At 40.3% G+C, this 23,257-nt stretch overlaps 1 protein-coding gene across 2 annotated transcripts in view; it reads left to right on the plus strand.

Moving 5' to 3' along the window:
- Positions 1-16,757: 16,757 nt before the first annotated feature.
- Positions 16,758-23,257, plus strand: part of cacna2d3a (calcium channel, voltage-dependent, alpha 2/delta subunit 3a) — a 159,149-nt gene continuing 152,649 nt past the window's right edge. Inside the window, exons 1-2 of one of the 2 annotated variants that reach the window (XM_074680877.1) lie at positions 16,758-17,460; positions 17,766-17,847. In XM_074680877.1, the coding sequence (XP_074536978.1) occupies positions 17,345-17,460; positions 17,766-17,847 (198 nt within the window). In that variant the 5' untranslated portion in view covers positions 16,758-17,344. The remainder of the gene's footprint in view (positions 17,461-17,765; positions 17,848-23,257) is intronic. The other variant, XM_074680879.1, reaches the window with a different exon arrangement.

Below are 23,257 nucleotides of genomic sequence, written 5' to 3' on the forward strand. Positions count from 1 at the left end.
GTCAGAGTCCCAAAGTAATAATCAATTTTCAGTTTAAGCGTGGGATTTTTTCAGCCCATCTGGATTTATGTATGTGGTATTTCCCAAGTAGTACAATAAGGTTTAAAAGAAAAGTCTCTTTGTATCTAGTGCTGCTGTTGAAATATAAAATAATGTCCTTCACATTTAAGTGGACGCTGATTCCAAATTGATCTGTCATAAACCTTTCCACCTCTATCCAGAGCAGCTTTACACAAGGACATTCATAAAACAGGTGAATCACAGTTTCGGGCTCAGATTTACAAAACACACACATTTCATCTATATCTCTGAATCTGGAGAGTACTTTTATAACTGGATAAATCCTATGAACAATTTTAAAGGATACTTCTCTTATCTTGTTGGTGACACAATGTTTTTTATTTATATTCCACACCAATTTCCAATTGATATTTTGAACTTTTGCTTCCCAAAAAGCCTTAGCGGACGGAATTGATTTTTCCTGACAGAGATTTCTAATATGATTACTATTACACTTCTTGTTCGTGAGGTCAAAGCTCCTCACGTTGGTGCAGGTAAAGACTGAATGACACTATCTAGGGAATCACATCCTGCAACCAGTCTCAAAAATCCCTGACGCTATTGCATCAAAGACAACAGCATATTCGTTAGTAGTGACTGGAATTCCATATTTTCTTAAGAATTCTGTATAGGACAACAAATGTCCATTTTTGTCCAGCAATTGTGTCACCATCAAGATATCACCCCTCAACCCGCCATCAAAGTATATAGATTTATTCTTGTTTTTGATATATCTGTTGTTCCAAATTATATATTTGTGGGGAGAGAAGTTATGTTTGTAGGCCATCATCCATGCCAAAAACACTTGTTAATGAAAATTAGATAGCTGGATGGGGATTTTGTTTAAGTCAAAATCACATTTTAACAAAAATTCAATACCACCCACACTTTTACAGATCAGATTTGGAATAATAAACCACATTTTGTTCTTGCCTAGGATATAATTTTTTAACCATTTAACCTTTAAGGTAGTATTCGAAGTGTTGAAATCAAGAACATTAAGACCACCATGAGAGTATTGGTTACACAGGATTTACTTTTTTAAATAGTGAGGTTTGTTCCTCCAAATGAAATCAAATAACTTAGAGTCAATTTGTTTGATCAAGGCTTGGGGAATGTCCAGCAACAGGGCACCATATATGAGCCGTGATAAACCTTCACTTTTTGACAAAACTCGACCATATAATGAAAGATCTCGTAAAAGCCAGCTATCTAGTTTTTTGCCCATCTTCTCAATTAAAGGTGCAAAAATAAACAAATATATATATATAAAAAAAATAAATAAAAAAAAATCCTAGGGTTTCCCCAAGTTATGTAGCTCGAGAACTACAGACAGAATGGTCTTTTGTATTTGCTAGCATGTGGCAACAGACCTAGCCAGGAGGACTTCCTCAGAGGGGTAAACGAGAGATTTCAGGATCAACATTTAAATACAGCTGCATCATGTATTCAGAATAAAAATAAAAGAAGAATGCCAACTCAATTGAATTAAGATCACTGTTATCCCTTTTTGTGGACGTGTAATTGCAAACAGACATTGATTACTGGCACAGAAGTGCATTTTCTGCTGTATTAACTTGTACGATTCTAAAAGATGGAAAAAATTAGATGTAATTTTACCATGCGTCCACTAGAGATCAGGATAGTGTTATTTATCAGTGTATTCCGTGTTCTTATTTGCTGACATTGCAACTATTCTCTCACACGTGGTTACAAATTTCAGATTCCTTTTAATAAGAGTAAAGTTAAGAAAAAAATAAAAAAAAAAAGAAAGAAGAAGAAGTATTACTTTAGTGGCACTTTGGTTCAGATTCAATTCAAAGCCATCCAAAATATAGACAAACACATGGTGCAAAATTTTATGTGGTGGATTGGCCAAGAAAAGTTAATTTCTCCACTAACTTTTGGTAGAAAACGTGCCTCAAAAAAGTAAAACTGTGCATCACAATTGTACACAATCCCGATACTATATGCATAAATATTGTACCTCCACTTAGCACGCTCTAGATGGCAGTATTGACCTGGTCCTTTCTTACTACCACAGTATGTGCTGAAAATCCTAATAAATTAATGATTATTCATTAAGAACTGCACCCACTGTGACCAATTATAAGAGCAAATTCAGAGACTAAGTTGTAAATAGAGTAGTTGTGTTTTGTGGGGTACCATTGTCAGTGTCTGTGACCAACTGCTGTAAAAGTTAACTGGGATCATAGCAGCATGATAGCATCATAAAAGGAACAGATTAAAGAGACTGATAGAGTGAAGAAGAAGGTTCAGGAACAGCTTTGATTAACAGGGGCAAAGATTCTTGGTGTCGACGGTGAGGATGGAGATATTTGTGAGACCAAACTTTCCTCAGTGGTCCATAATTTTCTCTCCGTCCAAGACACGGGGAGAAGAGTCATATTTAGTGTTTGTTGTTAATCTCTCCCTGTGCAGAACTCTAGAGCGAGGATCCTCGGAGTGTTCCAAGCTGGGGATTCGGACTTTGTGGCTGCAGCCTGTGCCGAGACAGATAGGCCCGCCTGTTTTATATGTAAAGCTTCCAGCCAGAAAGCACAGGCCCGCAGGGTTCTCCGCACAACTCCTTTGTTGCAGCCAAACTGTCACGGGGTCCCACTGTCTAAGCTGCTTTGCATTCTGGGAGCACAAGGGATGGGAAGGACAGGACAGGACAGCATGTAAGGTGGGTAAAAGCTGGACCTTTTCGGGGATACATGTTCACATGCTTTTAGACAAGTGGCCTGGGCCCGGATGACAGCATGGAGTTTAAAGCAATCCTGACTGAGGAAAAGACTTTAATCTTCTCCTTCTTGCTGCCACCTCTTGTAACCCCTGCGCTTCTTCACTTTCTCTTTTTTCTCTCCTTGTTTGGTGGGACCACTGTTGTAAACAGCTGAGAGATAATATTGCTCAGCCCTCCAGTTGCTGGGGATTATTTGGTGCTGCCAATCATTGATTCGGCCCAATGGTGCACTTTGATGTACATGTGGACTCGCTGAGTTGACTGTTAATTGAAGCTCAGAGTCAAGCCAATCACAGCTTCCAAGCTCCTCATCCTCTATCAGCAGAGCCGCAGTGAACAGCCTGGTTTTAGCCTCTTGGGTATGTTATCATTGCAAATGAGCTGGTTATCAACAAGACAGCCTAGACTACACAAATAAACAGTGCAAGGGTGGCTCAGAGGAGTCTCCCTGAGTGCTTCTCTACTGGAGTTCAGTCATTTTGTTTGAAAATGTGTGGGCTGTTTTATGAATACGTGTAACTTGTTTTTGTCTTGCCATACAGACTGAATGACACAGAAACATATGTTTGGCCTCATAAAAAGGTTGAAAATATGTTCTTGTGCTTTGGCAGCATTTCAAAATGTGACAAAACAATGGATTATCTTCTGTAATGACTGGAGTAAACAGAGTGTGGTCTCTTGATTTGCAGCTGAGCAGCATAATGTTGTCAGACGAGTGCAGAGAAACCAGACAGCAAGAAAGAGAGAGGTGGGCTATCTGCTTGTGCTCAGTCTCGCTGTAATTTCCTGTAACACGGGGCATGGCTGTGGTTCTTTCAGCAAACAGTTCGCCTTTGAAGAATGATTTGAAAATATACATTTTAATAAGGTGCACTGAGGCACAGCCAACAAGACAGAAGAAAAAGATAAAAAGGAGATTGCATATCTGAAATAAGCTGATGATGGGAGAGAGGACGAGAGGAGAAAAATAAAGGCTAGACAGAAAATAATGGGGGTAAGGAGAGGACTTGTAACAGCAAGGTGTTTTTCTTTAATTGAAGTGGCTGGGGAATGTAAAATGGGATGGCATGCTCTGGGCAAAGCAATTTGAACATGTTGTGAATTTAGAGTGCTTTAGCTTCATTTTTAATCTGCTGCCCAAAATAATGCAAATATGACAGACGTCTTAGCCGGCTGCCTGTTATTTCTCCTCATAATGAAGCCACATCTCCCATCAAGTTCTTACTTTCAGACAATCAGGCAGCTGCTCAAGTCATTTCACTCTGTTTGTTTGAAGATAGACAGGAAAATTGACAAGTTTACTCATAATATAAAAGTCAGACATCCCCTCATCCCTCCAGAACTCCCCTCTGTCTTTCTCCGATTTCTCACTCATCTCCTGTTCCTGTTCTCTCTCATTCCTCCCCGTCTATTTTTAGGAGGAGTGCCTTTAATTATGCATGTTGTCATCGTGCTTTTAGCATTAGTGTCAGTTAAAAAGATGTGTGTCTGTGCATAAATCTTACACAGATACAGTGCACAGTCCCTGCTTGCTGGATGTTTACCTGGTTTGCTTCACATTAGATAGCAACCTCTGAATTCACTGTCATTTGCTCTCAGTGAAGACACAGAAGCCCAAAAAAAACAATAAATCATTTGTTCATGGTTGGAGACAGCTGTAAGAGTGTTAACACGTAGTTGGTGTTAGTGCAGTCCTCACTTAGTCAAATGATATGCAGGATATCTGTGTAGTAATCAGTGCAACAGCCAAATAATCCACCGCTGTAATCCATTTCCTCCAAAACCAAAATCATTTAGACCTATGCTGATTTGACATTAGAGTGACACCCCACTTATTGCTAACAAGACACACTCTGAGCATCAAATTATATGGCCTCTTTCTCTACCTCTGTCACACCGTGCTCCAGTTGCTTTCAATTTACTGGCCTGTCTCTCTGTCGCACCATCTTCTTTCTTTCATTAATGCTTTGGCCTTTTAAGAGCACATGGCTTCCTCCTGTCTCCTCCAGTCTCAGGCTGTGTCATCCTTACACCGTGCACTCCCATTCGATTGTTTTTTTTTCCTCGTCTCCTCAGCCGTCCTTGTTTCCCCTCTTTTTCTTAGTTAAACTCTGTCCAACCCTCTTCCCCTCATGCCTCTTTCATCTCCTCTCCAACCATCTCCGTCCCTCCTCGCCCAAGTGCTTCTTTGTTTTGATATATGACCTAATTACTCAGCTAATTGCGGTTCTTGTAGCTGCTGCACAGTTTGGTGGTTGGGAATTCTATCTGGTTGCCTTTACAGTACACGTAAAGGTCAGTGTGGGTGAGATCAGTCTCCAAACACCTCTCTTCCTGCACAGCCAAAAGGTGATACTCCAGTCTGAACACACAAGAAAATACTTTTGGAATCACAAAGATGACATTACCCTGAACACGGCTGTATTTCTTGGTTTCATGATGTTCTTTTGTTAACTGCTACACAGAGGGTCATTAACACTGCTGTTACCCCGGTCACAATGGGACCTGCAGTCTCCCATCAGCTAATTTCCCTTTCATAAATGGCTTTAACTTCTGATTCTTATCTCCTCGCAAAGAAACTGACTGCTGTAAAATTGCTCTTAAAGACAATTATGTTCACTAATATGCATCCCATTCTGCAGATTCTTTTCAGTGACAAATTAATCTCTGGTGCCCTTTCAAAGGCGCCAGGAGCTCTCATTCCTCGCTCCCTCCTCCTTTTCTCCTTCTTCTTCATAGGATGTTTTTTCACTTTATTTCCAACTCTTTTCTTTTTGTTTTAGCTGAACAAGCTGTTTCTTTCTTTATGTTTTGACTGCTTGTTGGACAACTGCAGATTTTAGACTCAGATAGGTCTGCACCTACTCACCTTTAAACTGCTGTGTTTGACTTAACTTTCCTCAACTTGATGATTAAACTGATTGGAACAGTAACGATGATGTTTTAAGACTTACCTGCGTTGTTACAGGTAGGGATGTTTGATACCACTTTTTTTCAGACCGATTCTAGTAGAGATGTCTTAGTCCGATATTAATATCGGATATCGGTCCGATATCAGCAAAAAATCAAATATTGGTATCATATCGGAATGCATCTAAAATCTCCGATATAAGCAGTCCATTCCAGACTCCACTTCTGCTGTTTTTATTTGATTTATTTAGGTTATTTTCTGGGTCTTCTAATTTATTCTTTATTTTATTTAATTACAAGTATTTTTTATGTTTAATGTTAAAACTTCTGTTAGCCATTGGTTAATAATAAATGGGTCAGTTTTTCCTCATACCTACTGTTGCTGATTACTGTTCTTTGTTTGAATAATATCACTTAATCAAGCCTTTTGTAACATGACAGACATACGACAAAATAAGTAATAAAAGTATGCATGTTTAATGCTGATATCGTATCGGATTAATATTGGTGTCGGCCAATAGTCAATGCTGCAGTATCGATATAGTATCGGAAGTGAAAATGTAATATCGGGACATACCTAGATTCTAGTACGAGTACTCCCTCTTGAGTACTCACCGATACCGAGTGCTGATACTACTAGTACTTTTTATACATAAAATTTCAATCAACAGTGACAGATCATTTTGATCAAAGACAGCACAGTCACCCTGCCTTTAAGTCAAAAATAAAACACTAACAACTCTCTCTGAGTTAACAATTTTTTTGGTAATATAAAAAAATATATATTAAAAGTGCACAATAAAACAAAAAACTGTCAGAGTTTATGTATTTTTTTTTTAAAATAAAGTGAAGTGCAGAATAAAACAGTTTAACTGTTCACTCTCCCTGGTGCATTCATGTTGTCTGAACAGGACCTGATGCACATTTGCCGTGGTGTTAAACTGCAGCAATTAGCAGCATCTAGTGGTGAGGAGGACTTGCTTGATGTAAGATTTTATGGCCTAGAGCAGGGGTGGCCAACCTGCGGCTCGGGAGCAGTATGTGGCTCTTTACCTTTCAGCGTGCAGCTCTTCAATCCATTCATAAAAAAATATAGTTAATAATAGTGGTGTGTCAATCAATCTAAAATATTGGTATACTAATGCCAATGTTGGGATCAGTGTTGATCAATGTTTGGGTGAACAGATTGATACTTAAGTTTCAGTTTCTATTCTCTAGTACGAATTTAAACACTCTAACAAACACAATAAATCTCGCTTTGAAAATTGGAAATGTATTGATTTTCATTTTATGTCATTTCGTTGATGTGTGAGAGGAAGTGTGTTTGTAAGACCCTGTGTGTGATGTGGCTCTTTGTAGTACCACGGTCATTTTTGTGGTTCTTTGTCTCTGACTGGTTGGCCACCCCTGGCCTAGAGTGCCTGCTGTTGGTACCTGCAGCCTTCATGAGTACCGACACCTTGAAAAAAGGCTGGTATCGGCTTTATACTGATACTCGCCCATCCCTAGCTACAGGGAAGTTAAAGTTTGTACAATCGCAGAACTCATCAGCTTTTTTTCTAAATCTCAATTTGATGCTCAGTTTTTAGTCATTTTGGTTGATATAATGGGTGTGGTATGCAGTATGACAGTATTTTTCACACCTGACATAGTCCAGATAGTATTTTAAGAAGTGACTGTGGGTGCAGATCAAAACTGCAGAAACATTTACACTGTAAAAATAAATGGATCAATTCTTGTTTAATTAAATTTCACAGAAGAGCAACTGTCCATCTGTTTCTGATGAGTCTCAGTTTCATTGTAAATAGTAAGTAGAGCAGCAGTGGAAACCTTTTCCATGACTCCTGACACTTTTAGATACACTCATGCCCAAAGTGCCAAGACTAAGTTCTTTAATAAAATCATTGACAGTCGATAGGAAAGTCTCTTTAAATGGTTTTCCATGTGTAGCTATGCAGAGAGAAATGGTATAACCTCCTCTGGTTGCCTGGTTTTTATCAATACAGAAAGTTTTCAATGTGTTGCTTTGTTTCACATACTTTGCCGACACTGTTTTTTGTCTTTGGTCTCAAAAAGACTCTGCCCACTTGATGTCCTACATACCACATTTTCCCAGCAAAGGGTGCATAAAGCTTGATCTTCGGCCATCTCTGGCAATAGATCCATACTACCTTGTCAAGCTATGTTGAAAAGAATGACTGGTGCTTGGTTTGTTTGCCTTGATAATGCCGCTAAATGGAGGCCATTGCAAGCTAGCAGACTGTTGTCCCAAGAAATATTCGGTGACGCACTTGCAAGACACATTCCCGTTCTTGTAACATCATGATTTAAATTTATTTTATGTTAAATTGTTAAATTCGAACATTTATAGTGTGCTTAATTTCTTGTTAAGTGCTAAATAGAATACAACACAATAGTTTTACTATTTATTTATTTTGTCCACTGCCTCATTAAGGGATGGGTACCTTTCACAATTGAAACAATATGGTACCAATGCCTGGTACTTTTTTGATTGTATGTGGTAAAAAATATCAATTTGTTTAACAATTAAATATATATTTCTTCAATATAACGTATTTCTTATTTAATATATAACCTTGCAATGCTGTTTTCATGTCCAGTATGGAAAATTGCCTACTCTTCCACTCCCTCACAGTCACAAGGATGCATTTAGGTACCTAAACATGGTACTTTTTGATTTTACATAAATCTGTACCCGGTACTTTTGACAGTATTTGGTCGGTACCTTTAAAAGGACCTAATTCGGTACCCATCCCTAGCCTCGTAGTAATTACTCTTGTGTGCCAACATAAACAGCCTTACATGCCAGCTATGGCACCTGTGCTCTAGGTTGCCTACACCTGAAGTAGAGGCTTCACCAGGGCTCACTTAAGAAGTATGAATGTAAAAAATGAACAGCAGTTTTTTGAATTTCCCCACAGTTAATGAATCTTAAGTTTTCTGAAACAGCATGGTGCAGGTTTGTAAAAGTTCAACGTGTGAGCTTGGTCCTCACGAGCAGAAGAAACCTACTTTTAAGAATGTCAGATCGATGATAGGTAATGCGTTCCAGGTGATTTGGAAACCCAAACACAAACTGTCTTTTTGAGCAGCATCAAGCAAATTTTGCAGTGTGTAAACCAGGACAAACTTTTAGCTGCACTTGTATGCAACTAACTGTTCACAGCTTGATAAATCATCGTCAGATTTCCACTGATGGGAGCCAGGATATCAGTTTGCATTCCATTTTTCCCTCCTCAAGGACCGTTTTTTCCTGCACACGCTGCAGTAAGCTGAACATGATTGGGAAATAATGAAGTGCATTCTTCCTACAAAAGGAAACCAGGATGCTTGTCTGACTTAAGTCCAGACCTTCACCTGCTGGGTCTTTATCTTCACCTAAAGTCCCTATGTTGAGAGTAAAAGAGTAAAGTTATTGCAGAGTCGTCTAAGTAAGTGCCTCTGTCACCGCTGCATGACTTCAATGCAAAACAATATGTTTAGTGAAGTTCACAAAAGTGCAAACATACATATTAAAAAAAAGATTATTAATTCAAATGCTTCAATTATTTAAAAACCCAAGTAGAAGAATTTAAGTGTATGGTATACCCCTGGAGGGCTTGGAGCCCTGCAGCAGCTGCTCACTGCATCCTGGCTCTGCCTTTGACCAGCTGTGCAGATAATCTCAGGTGAAAGTTTGAGGGAAAATGGGAACATTAGCTTTTATTGATAGTCCCCCGTTCCCTATATCGAGGAGGAAGGGGGAGCTACTTTTTGCTTTAGAATCTAGAATATTCTCATTCTTTTGATGTATAAGGTAGTTACACATTGCTGAGGTGTGAATGTTGGATTTCATGTAAAAAAATAATGAGCAGCTTCTGCACTTTAACTGAACGTTATCGTGTGCGGAAAAACTTTCTCTCCTTTAAAATACGCATTGAATTGGCATCAAAACATCCTCGGCAATTTTTGTGAAGAAGTGGTGCCAGCCTTTAAAAAATTAGGCTACCTTTCACCAGCACCAGAGGAATCTCTCAAGAGTCCAAGCAAATCTCTGAGTGACGGCTTTTTAATCAGCTATTCAATCTAGCCCAGTGTGTTCTGACTGATACTATTGAAAATGATTCTCCCAAAAAAAGCCTTTTGTTCACTTTCCATCTGCTTTAACATTTCTTTTCAAAGAACTTCCGTGTACAATCACAGCTCCTGCCAACATCACAGATCAAATGTTTGGTTCAAGGACACAGTTGCCAGTAAAGGAGGACAGCCCAGTAATCATTTATTTTCCCCGTCCTGATTTCAAAGGTGACACACAGGGGATAAGCTCACCTCCATCACATTGAGGCTTCCACCGCCCCCTGCTGTTCATCTTGGCAAAGCTTGCTGCCGTTTGTCCTTGTTCTCAGAAGCCATGAATCCTGCATGGGATGGATATTTTGATCCATGACGATGCATCTTCCGCAGACTGCAAGCCGTGTTCCATCTCATCAAACACACCTCATCGTCTGTTTCTCTGCCGGTGCTGATGGAGGAAAAGTCTTTGGCATCTCATTATTAATTGAATTAAGGGAAGTATTTTGGGAGCAAGGTGAATTCTGGGCGTAGTAACAAAGAATTATTTATAGTGTGCTTTGAAAATTCCTATGCTCTAATGGGACTTAGACCATCACTGTGTTTGTGGATAAGAACACGGATGCTCACACATGGAAACCAATCTCTGTGCTCCCGTCTTCTAATACAGACCAGCCTGGACAGATACTTTGTCTCTGGAGTTTATCCAAGCATAAAAGCTGACGATGGCATTTCATGATTTTTAACTTCAAATAGACGATGAGTGACTTGACAGTTTACAGGAACAGAAAAGATCTATTATTTTGTTAAAATAACTTTAATTTGAAAGTTGTCATAGTTTGGAAATGTTTGGTGCTAAGGTCATGGCTAAAGGTGGAGTTATGTATAAAGCAGTACAACATGCAAGTCTGTTCAAAAACTTTATGACTGTGAGACAACCAATTCTGTAAAACCGTTGAGTTATCAGCATATCCAGTGTATGATTCCAACACAGTGCCTGTTTTTCCACATGTCCTTTATTCTGTTTTGACATGTTTTGACCTTGATGCAACTGAAAAATAGCTCGATTAAAACCAGGAACAACAGGGAAGGAATCATGACCAGGATGATAAAAGAGGAGGTGTTGTGGTATCCCATAATTTAAACATGGGTATAAACTAATAACGCTGGATGTGCAGATTTTAAAATGCTACATGTTCACATGTTGTAGAAGTCCCTGAATCTGTCAGGAAACTGTTCTGTTCCTAAAATAGTCTGTTCTCACGAAATGATGAGGTCATCACAGAATGAGCTCCTAACTGGTTCATCACACATTGGATGGGTGGGGCTTAAACACCAAGGCCCGACCATAGCTCTGCACTGACAGGCCTCCAGAGGCTGGCCAGCCACAACGAAGGGTTTTTTTTTTTTTTTTTGATGGTTCCATGCCTGATATCATCTTAGACTTAAGAGATGTTCAAACTGTTCTTCCACTACTGCCTATTTATCATTGTACACTCCACTGCTGTTGCACTTTCTATTACCAGCTAACATTTATTTAGTTCGTCTTTCATTGTTATTGTACATACTCTCTGCTACTTTACATATGTCCACTGCTGCTAATTCTTCTCTCATCGGCCACCACAACTACACAACTGCCACATTTTTCTTTAATGATCCTTACTATTACCTGCTGCACCCATTACACCATTACACCTTGTTACTTTAGCACCTTGATACTCCTTCTTGCACTGTATCTGTGTACTGGAAAACTGGGGCCAATGGGAACAAATTTTTGTCCTGATACTCCTGCTGTATACTGAATGACAATAAAGTCTGTTAAAGTTTAAAAACAGATAAATGAATAAATAAATAAATAAATAAATAAATAAATAAATAAATAATAATAATAATAATAATAATAATAATAATAATAATAATAGTAATAATAAAAAGAAGAAGAAGAATAAAAGTATTTTCCTATGTCAGCTTTGATTCCTGGAATCATTGTTTGTATAAATAGAAGGTGAATGAATGTTAACCTTTCCTGTCCAAAACTGAAACCAAGAAAAAAACTGCAATACACACTGACATCTTTTGCTGTTACTTAGAGAAACTACAGGTGAGTTCACGTCACATTGGGATTATAACAAACTACACACAGACAGTGAAGAGAGGTCATGGATAGACATCTAAATATTTCTACATGTGTGATCTACCTGTTCCTCTTAGATTTAGGTAACCTCTAATACTAAAGACAAGCACATTTTAGGAACAAGATCACAGAGTCTTACTTTCTTAGAATAAGGAAATCTACCGTTAATCTACAGTTACATCTTACAATTAGTAGCTCATTTCCTCTACATTTTCTGACTCATTTATTCTTTAAATTTAAGCACACTTAGCATGATGAAGTGAGTTTCGAAAAAGATTTTTGTCATGTATAAAAACTGTAGGTTTTACGGAAGTGGAAAAAGCAAACTGAAAGCTGTCCCCATTGGATGGAAAAGAAAGTTCATCCCATTGATACCGTATATTATTTTTTTGTCATGGTTGATAGGGCCCAGCTACTACCAGCTGAGGTATACTGTGCTCTCCAAAATGAAGTGTGATTACTGCCCTGAAAACGGGTGAAATGGAGGGTTAGAGGAGAAACAAGAGGGGTTGTGGGCGTGTGAAGATGGAGAAGAGTACTGGGTCATTAGCCTTTGATGTTTTGTTTTTTTCCCTCTGATGTGACCCATGACTAATTCTCCTCTACACTTTTCACATGAACTGTGTCTGTGCAGGACTTTATGAATATATTAACACAAGTGATTTATTAATGCATTGTTTTGTTTACGTCCCCAAGTCTTCCTTCAGGTCTTGCCCATCCAGTTTAAAAACCTTCACCTCAGTGGGATCTGCATGCTAAGCGCTGGTTTCAAGGTTGACTATACTGTGTAGAAATCCCTTGCTAATCCAGACTTTAGCTTCTTCCCTCAACCCTCATCCATCTACAAAATCTCTTGGGACATGACTCCACCTTGTGTGCTTGAATCCATCATTTGATTTAATGCAGTGCAAGGTTCCTGCAAGTAACCCTAAATGACGTGTTTTATTTCTATAGGTTTTATCAGGGGTGTGTTATTCTCAAACTAGCTTTGTCTTGGGACATTGTTACAAGCTGTTATAACGATAAAAAGAGGATCACAAGGGACTAATGGGATGATGTGATGGGTCTCGTGTGACTTGCATGATAACACATATAACTTACATAGTTCTTTGATGTTCTAATTTACATCTGTGATCATGTGCTATATGCATGAGTGTGGTTTTCGCCATCTGCTAATGATAAGTTTCATTTTGCGTTAGATTGATCTTCAGAACTGGGATATGTCGGTGAGTGGGTTTTTTTTTGTGTGTTTGTGGAGGAATGTTTGTTTCCAGATGAAGATGAAGTTACTTAAGTTAATTTTGAGTTTTGTGTGTTTTTATGTTTCAGGTTTACAAACTAGTTGAGTCATTAGACGGGTAGTTCATTAAAATCTGGACAATCCACTGGGAATGTAATACAAAGCCAAGGGTGTAGATAAGAAGTAAGGGGTCGGTATGCTAAAAAAATATGTTGTATATGTAGAAAATTAGCAACACACAAAGGTTTGCTCTTAGATAAATACAGAAGAGGATGGTCTGCAGCGCATGCCTTGTAGCACCATTGTCGCACTAACTAGGGTTTCCTTCTGTCTAAATTCTTGATTGTGTTGTAATTCGCTTTGGACTGAAGCGTCTGCAAAATGAAACTGTAGAACTGTAGGACTTTACTTTTTACAATGGCTTTTTATTAAAAGAGGGTGTTTTAATGATTTATTTCGGCATTATACTGTTTCTACCTCATAGTAGCTTTGTAAGATTTATAAACCTTTCAGACACTGTCTCTTTAAGGGCCGTTCACATGACAATGGTTTTAGGGTGAAAAACAAAAGTCTTGTCACGTTTCAGCCTCGTGTTTACACGGAAACAGCGTTTCAGCCCACCTTTTAAAAACGGCCTCCAGAGTGGGATTTTTCTGAAATGCTGCTGACACAGTTGCCGTGTAAACAGTAAGTCCCCGTTTTCAGTGGAAACTCTGACGTCTCACTTTGCTTTGCGCAAGCGCATACAACAAGACAACGGTATCGTGTTACGATCGTCACGAACTACCGCTTGTGCTTGTGCTGCTCAATCTGCTGTATCTGCTGACTGTCTTCATACAAAATGTGCATCTGTTGCTCCACTTTTTAACTTAGTATTCCCCAATACACCAGATGATCAGCTCAACTCTACTTAGGTGGAAATCTCCCAAAAGTGGCTTCCGGACAAGACAGTTATAGCGCCAACTACAGGCCTGCTTACTACAGGGTTTTTTAGTCCCTCTGCTTTTCCGTGTAAATGCAGATTTTTTTCACTTTGTTTTAGTGTTTTCAGATGAAGTGTTGTTGTGTAAACAGGGCATAAGACTTCCTGCTCCACAAACCCCCTCCTCTCTGATTGGCTAGCCCTCTGGAGGCTTGTTGGTGGAAGAGTTATGGGGAGATATTTGTGTTTCAGGTCTGCCCCTCCAGTAGAATAGAATAGAATAGAAAATACTTTATTTATCCCCGAGGAGAAATTCAGGAGTCACTGCAGCATTTAAGAAAACAAAAGTAAGAAAGAGTATAGAAAGTGCAAAAAGGTCCATAAGAAAATAGATGACGACATCCCGTCCACCACTCGTCCACCACTCTCCAGCCCAGCCAGCCTCCACCTCCACAGGGTCCAGGACTGAGCCTCCCCGCAGTCTGTTCAGTCTCTGTCTCCTGGATCCTGTCTGCTCACAGCAGGCGAAGCTCCTCCAATGTGAAACCAGCGTCCAATGTCAACTCCGTCAGCCATGTCCGTGAACAGCACGATGCTGCTGGGCCAGCATGGCTAGCTTGTCCATTCCCCAGGGCTAGATCCCACGTTCCCAGCAACGATGGATGAAAGGACAGGTCCACGTCGTCACCTCCCAGCTCACATCCGAGAACCAGCACATCGTCCTCACCTCCTCCTCCTCCTCCTGCATGTAAACAATGCAGCCATGGTTACATGTAGGATCTCCAGACAAACACAGGAGAAAAGTAGTAAAAAATATCGCTGAAGTCACAAAAAGTTTGGTGTCCGTGACCAACAATGAACCATACAAAGTGATGATCCACTCCAAATACAAAGATTATGAAAAAGAGACGAAAAAATTACAAGAAACGGACAAAGAAGAGAGAGCTGCTGCAACAGGCATCTACTTGGGCAGCGCCTAGCAACGGAAAGAATATTTAAGTATATATATAAATATATTTATATATATATATATATATATATATATATATATATATATATATATATATATATATATATATATATATATATATATATATATATATATATATATATATGAGTATACCATGAACCAGTTAGAAGATGTTAAAGTGATGACCTCATAGTTTCAGCGAGTCTCGTAAAGAGATCTTACGAGTGCCAGTTTTACAAGAGATTTCATTGAGCAGTTTATTTATGTATTCATGGATCTTTCAACATATAAATATGTATCACTTTGAAGATCTGCATGTTTACTATGAACATCCAGCATTGGTAGGCTACTGTATGACCTACCCTCTTTGTGAAAACTCTGTTATACTCGAGCAGAAGACAATTACCACAAATTGAAGCCTAAATGTTAGAGTAAAGTCAGAGGATATAAATAATTCTCTCTACCTACAACACCCTAAACTGAAGGTTGCATACTCTCTCAGACTGCAAAGATATTTGTTCAAAATTGGCTCTAACTTAGCCATTCATCCTCCAAGTGTTTTCAAACCACATAGTCCTGTCAGTAATGAAACCTCGTGTTCAGTGTGATAAAAACAACACCCCATCTGCCAGTGCTGATATTTTTTTTCCGGTTTTGTGGATTCCCAGAGGCAAATCGTCTACATGCAGAATATTTGCTGCATGTCACCTCTTTACCTCAGGAGAAATGATGTTCAACTAGTAGTTGACTCTGCAGTCCTTTCATCATTTCGTCTGGCTGCCAACAGGCAACAGCAGATACAGCAGAAACATGCTGAGGCAGAAAAAAGAAGGTAAACACCATAAAAGTTGTCTATTTCACTTGGAAGTTTTTGAATATTGCTAAACTATGTTGACACGTTTGTGTACTCCAGCAATAATCACAGCATATTTTTCACTTTTCTTGCTTTTTCTTCTGCTGACACATTAATAAAAGTTAGAACCACAGAGAAACCAGCATTTACAGAGCCTCACACTGAGTCAAACTCCTGTTGTAGAGACCGGATGGTGAAATTATTATCAGCTTAGGGCAGTTTGTCACATGTAAAATGTGTTCCACTCTTCTTTTTTGGCTTGACTGAAAACTAGATAAAGATAAAAGAAAATAGCCCAATTTACGCTGAATACAAACACATTTTACCTTCTCATTTTGCAATTAGTGAACCCCTTTGTTTTTTTGACACTGTGCTTGCATTGAGACTCTCACAACAGGTCGACCAATGTTTTGTTGACTTGACAAGACTATTGATGACTTTGGGTTGGGCCTGTCATCAACCTGGCACCACTTGCACTGCAGTATAGAGATAATCTATTCAGCCCATGTTGATCCCTTCCAGTGTTTTCCCAGGATCCTTCCAGCTCTTTGTGAAAGGCGATCCATCGCATGGGGTCCTCGCCTGGAGCCTCTCATCCTCTTTCACAGCCCATAATATGCCCACACACTGCCAGTGCCACATCACAAAGTGCATTTCATTGACATGCTTTTACGCAGCATAACTGACTTATCATCTAGCCTTCCTCTCCCTCCTCCAATTTACACTCCCTTTCTCTTCTCTTTCCCTCTCTTTTCTGTCTTTTGTCAGCACTTTGGCTGTGGCTCCTGCTTCAGTGGACTGGGAATACAGGGCATGACTTGATCCGACATGAAAGCTAAAGGCTAACTATTGTAGCCCATAAGTGGGGGGAAAGAGGGAGAGAGAAGCAGAAGTGTGGCGTAATTCAAGAACAACAATAACAGCATCCTCAGTAGCCTATCCTCAGCTCCTTGTGTGAGGAGGAGAGAAAGTGAGGACAGGAGGGAGGGAGGGTGTGAGAGAGGAGGCTAGTCGCATCACCCGCGAGGAGTAGGCGTGCTCTCCTGCGCGGCATCGTCTGATCTTCTCCCCGTTCCCCCACTGAACCTCCTCTCCGTGCCGTCGGTGGGTGAGGTCTGACAAATCCGAGGCGACTACCGGGCGGACTTTCTCCGCCGGAGGGTTCGAGTCCGACTTTTCACCGAGCAGCTGAGCCGTGAACGTCGCACCGGTGAGCGGGACCACGCAGCGGTACTTTGGAGAAGTCACACAGCTGAGGAGGAACCTGCTGTTTTTCCAACACATTACCATGAATGACTTAGTCAGCCAGCACAGGTGACTTTTTATTCCCACCGTTTCAGTCTCGATTCTGGATTTCCCGGTGGGGAAAATTCACGGTGGCAGCATAAGCCCAAAACTCGCACTGCGCGCGTGAGGAGGGTATTTTTCGCACAAGATGCAGGTGGATCGGAGCTGTGTGCTCTCCAGCGTGTGCTTTCTTCTACTTTTCTCAACTCTGAGCTCCAGGATCACTGGGGTGGGAGGAACCCACCAAAGCATCCCTCCGTCTGTGTAAGTACACGATGCGTAATGTTTGAATCTCCAAGTTTCAAACCTGAACTTTGTAAATACAGAGTCCGCAGTTCTGCGTGGGTGTCACAGAAAAACTTGGAAGACTTTAACTATTCTGACTGCTGATAATTAGTGCGTTTCATCGTGGCTCTTTACTTTTCCCCTCATTCAAAGAAGAAACTATGAGATTATTGCTCTTTCAGATATCTCAAAAACCATCTTTGAACATAACCAATAAGTCACTCTGTAATCCGCTGAGCTGTACCTGGAGGTTGATTTCCCCCCTGTCTGTGTGATGTCTGCAGGGTGAAGCTCTGGGCTTCTGCGTTTGGTGGGGAGATGAAGTCCATCTCTGCAAAGTACTCAGGCTCCCAGCTGCTGCAGAAGGTGAGCAGTTTTACTGTCAACTGTCCAAACAGTTTAAATACCATTTAAATGCCCACAAAACCCAACTGGAACTGAGTTCTCATGTGGGTGGTTTGACTCTCAAAAAATATTTCGTAGAGGAGAGGAAAGGAGAGGAGAGAAAAAAAAGCTCTCCTGTACTTGAAATCTGTGTTTTTAAAAAGATTTTTTTTAACCAGCCTGCTGTGAAAGTACACACTTTGACACACACATTTTTACACTTTTTTGCGACGCTGAAATGATTTGATACCATGGGTAAAGCAACAGTTTATTTAAACGTGTGAATATACCCTTTTGAGAGACTTTCAAAATTGCAGTGCGGATGCAAAAGACAGGCTTATGAGAGGAAATGACTGCTGCTGAGTTATTTTTCAGAGTTGAGAGAAATGTCACTCTTCATCTCTCACTCTGCAGGACCTGCACTTTTTAGCCACTTCAAAATCAGTAATGCATGTCGACTAGGTAGGCACAGATTTAAAAGCTTATTCTGAATGTGTGCCTTTTAAATGGCTGTCCAATTGTAAAGCACTCTTACAGATACTCACACACACACACTTACACACACTCTGGGAAGTGCTTTTTTAACTGTATGTTCCTCACATGTCTAACAACCCCTTATTTTGTCCGTTTCCACTCTGAATTCTCTTATTAATGCAAGAATTGAGTGTGATGGAATGCAAATTTTCCTAATGGAGGGTCAGTTGATGAAGCATGAGTTAAAAGTTGCTAATGGATGGCGGATGGAGAAAGGCCAGGCTGATGCTAACCTCCCAGCGGGTGCATACACAAAATGTTGTGCTCTGGGCTCTGGTGGTTTGCAGACACCAACTGTGGTGTGCCTGCAGGTGTCACACAAGCCGCATTAGAGATGTGATGTGACACGCAACCAGGACCTGACACAGACTCCCGCACAAACCGGCTTGCGTAGAAAGATACGGACGCACGCGACTAGAGGGTGCATATTCACATGCACACCCACAGAAACACACAGGGGCCTATGGCGTGGATTTCATCAAGAGCTCAGAAGCCAGAGCTACGGTGTTATCTCTCTAACAGGATAAAAACTGTTCCCCCTTCTCATCTTTTTCTGCCTCCAAAAAGCAGATAACCCTCCCACGAAGCGACGACCTCTTTATGAAATGCAAATGAAGGCCGCAGGGTTAATTGAGCGAAGAAAAAGAATGGAGACCTCTTTTGTTGGAAAAGTGCATCTTTCACACCCAACTGGCGTGTTGCAAGATCACAAGGATTTCCCCAGATGTGAGGTTTAATGTTTTAAAGCTCACATGGACGGGGTGTCCTGTTTGCTGTGCTTCAGTGTGGATCTGGAACAGCCTGGTAACTCCTGTCCAGAAAAGCTGAGGAGGGACCACAGCTCCCCTGAGGGCACATATGCTTTTAAATGGGCTGAAAGAATAAGGATGCACACTGAGAGAGGAGGAGGATGGTGCTGAAGAGAAAGGACCCAGGCATGTGTGTTTGTGTTTGTGTGTGTGTTTCCCCTGGGCAGGGGACAGATGGACTCAGTCTCTCTTCAGTTAACTCTCTGACCCCAGCGTAACAAAACTCCCCTGGAAAAAACATCCCTGTCTATCAATCATACACACACACGTACACAAACATACACAAGTTCGCCTGAGTCATCCGGCAATGAGGAGGATTTCTTTGAATGCACAGGTGTTGCAGAATATTTGGAAAAAATATTTTGTACCGTCACACCAAAACATGGAGTATAGCTCATACAAAACACATTTCTCCCTTTTATTTCTTTTAGATGCATTCCTCTGCTTAAACTTAATTAAATATCTGTGTCTCTTGCCGTAAACACTCAGAGTGGAGACACAGAAACAAGTATCGTGTGAGAGCTGCCTGACGTGGATTCAGCGAACAAAACCACAGAAGTAGCATCAGGGCATAAAAGCAAAGCGCTCATCAGGTTTTAATGGTTTTGAAGTCTCATTCCTAATGTTGCTCATGCTGTTGCTCCATGTCCAAATGTCACAGTCTAAATATGAAACTCCATTTGTGGTAAACTCAGCTATAATTTGATGCATGATTTGATTTTGAATGAAATCATCCACAGGGAAAAAAAAAAAAGAAGAGTCATGAAAACAGTGCAGATATGTGGTAAATCGTAATTATCAACATAAAATCATGCTGTTAATTGACTCCATTTGAATTGATTCACAGCCCTAATCCTGAGACATTAGCAGATTAGTTTTATTTATTTGAAGATTATTTAGTGATGTAGTAATTTTGAGTTATTTCAGCAAGAAGGAGAACAGTTTGCAGCATCAGATTGAGCAGATTTGTGACTTTAAAGCCTCAGTGAAATCATTGTGTTGCAGTTTTACTAAACTTAATTTCCAAAAGGTCCAAGGGCTGAGAGATTTTTCATCATTTTAATATTGAATAATCAGATTTGTTAATATTTCCAGAGACATAATTCAAAATCTTTTTAAGGGCCTAGTTTTATTTTATTTATTTTTTATTCAGTATGCAGATTTAGTGTTTCCTGAACAGTATTGCACCAGTTGGACCAGTTTTGTTGGACCATCATTCCTCCATCCCCCCGTCCTCTTTCTACTCCTGTCCTTTGCATGCTGTGGCCTGCTTCCTGTATCCATCGGAAACAGCTCCTGTTTCAAGGTTATACCAGTCAGGTCATAAGTGTGTGTGTGTGTGTTTGTGTGTGTCCACTTGTGTGTATCCCTGCAGAAGAAGGAAGCGGGGATCAATAGTGTCTTTAAATTGTTACCCAACTCAAATGCTAACTGTATTTTCATCACTGGAGCTGCAATTAAATGCAAACATGTAGTGTGCTTGTAAAATAGTGATGTACATACACTCTCGCACGCTCATAGGAAGGAATGAAGCCCTGTGGTTGAGACACATTAGACGTCTCCCACTGATAGTTGGAATTAGCTCTGTGTGTTTTACCCTCTCCACTGCTATTCTGTTAAAATCTTTAATTTCATGTATCATTGAGCAACCTGTCTATATGAGCCAGCCTTGCTGTTATGGCTCTGTGTGCGTCTGTGTGTGTGTGTGTGTGTGTTTGTGTGGATGGCTGGACGAGTTTTCACCTCACTGACGTTATGGCTCTCTGGAATACAGGTAGGGGGCATTATTCCACTTAGAATATAACTTGAAGCATCTTGTAATAGAAGTCATAAGAGGAATGATGTTTCTGTGGGAGCATCACAGCTGAAAGTCTGAAAGTTGACCCCGGACGTCTGATTTTCTGTTTTGAAACGCAGAAGCAGGTCCTGAGGGGGACAGGCAGGCAGCAGGTGTATGTGTGTTAAGTTTGCATACCTAGTTAAGGCACACTCAGTCATACACAGACTCCAAATCTCTCACAGTCAGAGGTGCATATAGAGCAGAGGATGATAGGAAGGTGTAATGATGTGTGACAGGTGTATGCTGGAATCGATTTACTGGGGTGGGGAAGGGAAGTGTGTGTCAGAGCGCTGTGCGTGAGAGTGGTGGCTTACCATTCTGCTTCATAACAGCAGGACACTGACTTGTCTGCAGAGGATGTTTTTTTTTTAAGTTTGAGCCAAAGAAGACAAAGTGCAGAGGTTCTTTGAATAAAGCAGCAGTTTCAAATAACAGACCAGAATTAAAGTTGCAGCTATGAACAGGCCCTCACATGATGATAAACTTTGCTTAAGTTTCCAAGCTAAGATTCAAAGTAACGAGTGAAACATTCTTAATAATGAGTGAAGCTCACAAGTGATTCAACTCAAAGATTTTCAATACAAAACAAAACTAATTTGAACTTTAAGATTTCAAACAATGTTGAATAAACCGACCAAAATCTGAATTCATGACTAAGAGTGATAAATAAAACGCGCTCATGACTTCCGGTTTAGGATTCCAAATCATTTATAAAAAAAAAAATAGCATACGATTCAAAGTTTTAGCTTTGACATATAAACATGGTATTTCCTTCTTCAGCTAGGGGGCGCTTTTACTGTGGTCAAGTCACTGTATAATTTATGGACATAGTAGGGGTGTGCCATATCACATCATCTACGATAACACCAGTATAATTTTTTTGACCATGTAAATTTGTCATTTCCAGATATTAACAGTGCAGAGATACACTGATGTTTGACACACCCTGCTGTGTACAAAACAACAATGGCTGAGAGCAAAAGTAGCACGGCAGCATCAACTTCGTCCTCACATGAGGATTTAGTGCCTAAAAGAGGAGCTACCTAAGTGATGTGGAGGTGGTTTACCTGACCAAAGTTCAGACATGCAGCAAATGTGGAGGAGAACTATTACCGCAAAGGGGGGCAACACCACAAACATGTTTCACCACCTAAAGCTGAAACACATGACCAAAAACAACCAGGCTATGAAAACACATGAGGAGGACGTGAAAGATACCTTTGTATTTGTGAATTTTTTTGCCTCTACGATGGATGTGTCGAACATCCGAACCCAGTATCAGCATTACCCCTAATTCACACATAAAGTGTGAACGCTGCGCAGCGCATTCCTGCAAATTTTGGCAGCGTGCCGATTCATACTGGACGTGTCTCTGGATGAGCAGCACAGTGTAGGATAGCGTCCATAGCAGCTGGATACCCAAGATCACAAGATCAGAGGAGAACCACATGTTCCTGCAGGAATCCCACCCATGACAAAGTACTTTCATGGTAATTAATTAGCATGTTTAGCTCATTTGGCCCTCCTAAAACTCCAGCTACTTCAGTCCATGCCTTCTCCTTTTTGTTGGTGTCCTTATAGAAAGGATGTGTTGTGTCGTATAGAATTATGAAGTTTTTCACCAGCAAGATTAACTTTTCGTCCTCCAAAATGTCAGATGTTCTCTGGATCTGACCTACTGACTATGTTTACATTTCAAGTGTAGTGTGTAGTAGTTGTAAATGATTGGAAAAGAGGCTTTCATACTGTGTGTGCAATAAAAATGCTGTTATTCAGAAGCAGCAACCGCTAATAGTAATTTGTTCGTTTTTTTCCCCCCCATATCATCATAAATATCGTTATCCCAAATTTCATTAAAATATCGTGACATAATCTCGAGTCTATATCGCCCACCCCTAATACATAGTCTCTGTACCGTTACCTGTCTGTTCCTGATACAGAGTAATGGAGCCATTTGACGACGGGGGCCATATTGTCAATGCTGACTCAAGAGGCGGGCTTTCAGCCTCTTGATTAACAGCTACAGGGTGCCAGACCTGTCAATCATGTGAGCTACGCCTCTGGTTACGGGCAAACTCCTGGTCTTAATATCTCCTAATCTGTTAAGTTAGAGTTAAAAGTTTCAACTCTGAAAAGCAAAACTTTAACGTCCAAACTTATTTTGCAGAATGCTATAATCAAGGCGGAAAAATGAACTGAATGTTCATGT

The sequence above is a fragment of the Halichoeres trimaculatus genome, unplaced genomic scaffold, assembly GCF_033239565.1.
Source record: "Halichoeres trimaculatus isolate MK-OKI-2021-1 unplaced genomic scaffold, fHalTri1.1 fHalTri1_scaffold_11, whole genome shotgun sequence".
NCBI classification, from domain to species: domain Eukaryota; kingdom Metazoa; phylum Chordata; class Actinopteri; order Labriformes; family Labridae; genus Halichoeres; species Halichoeres trimaculatus.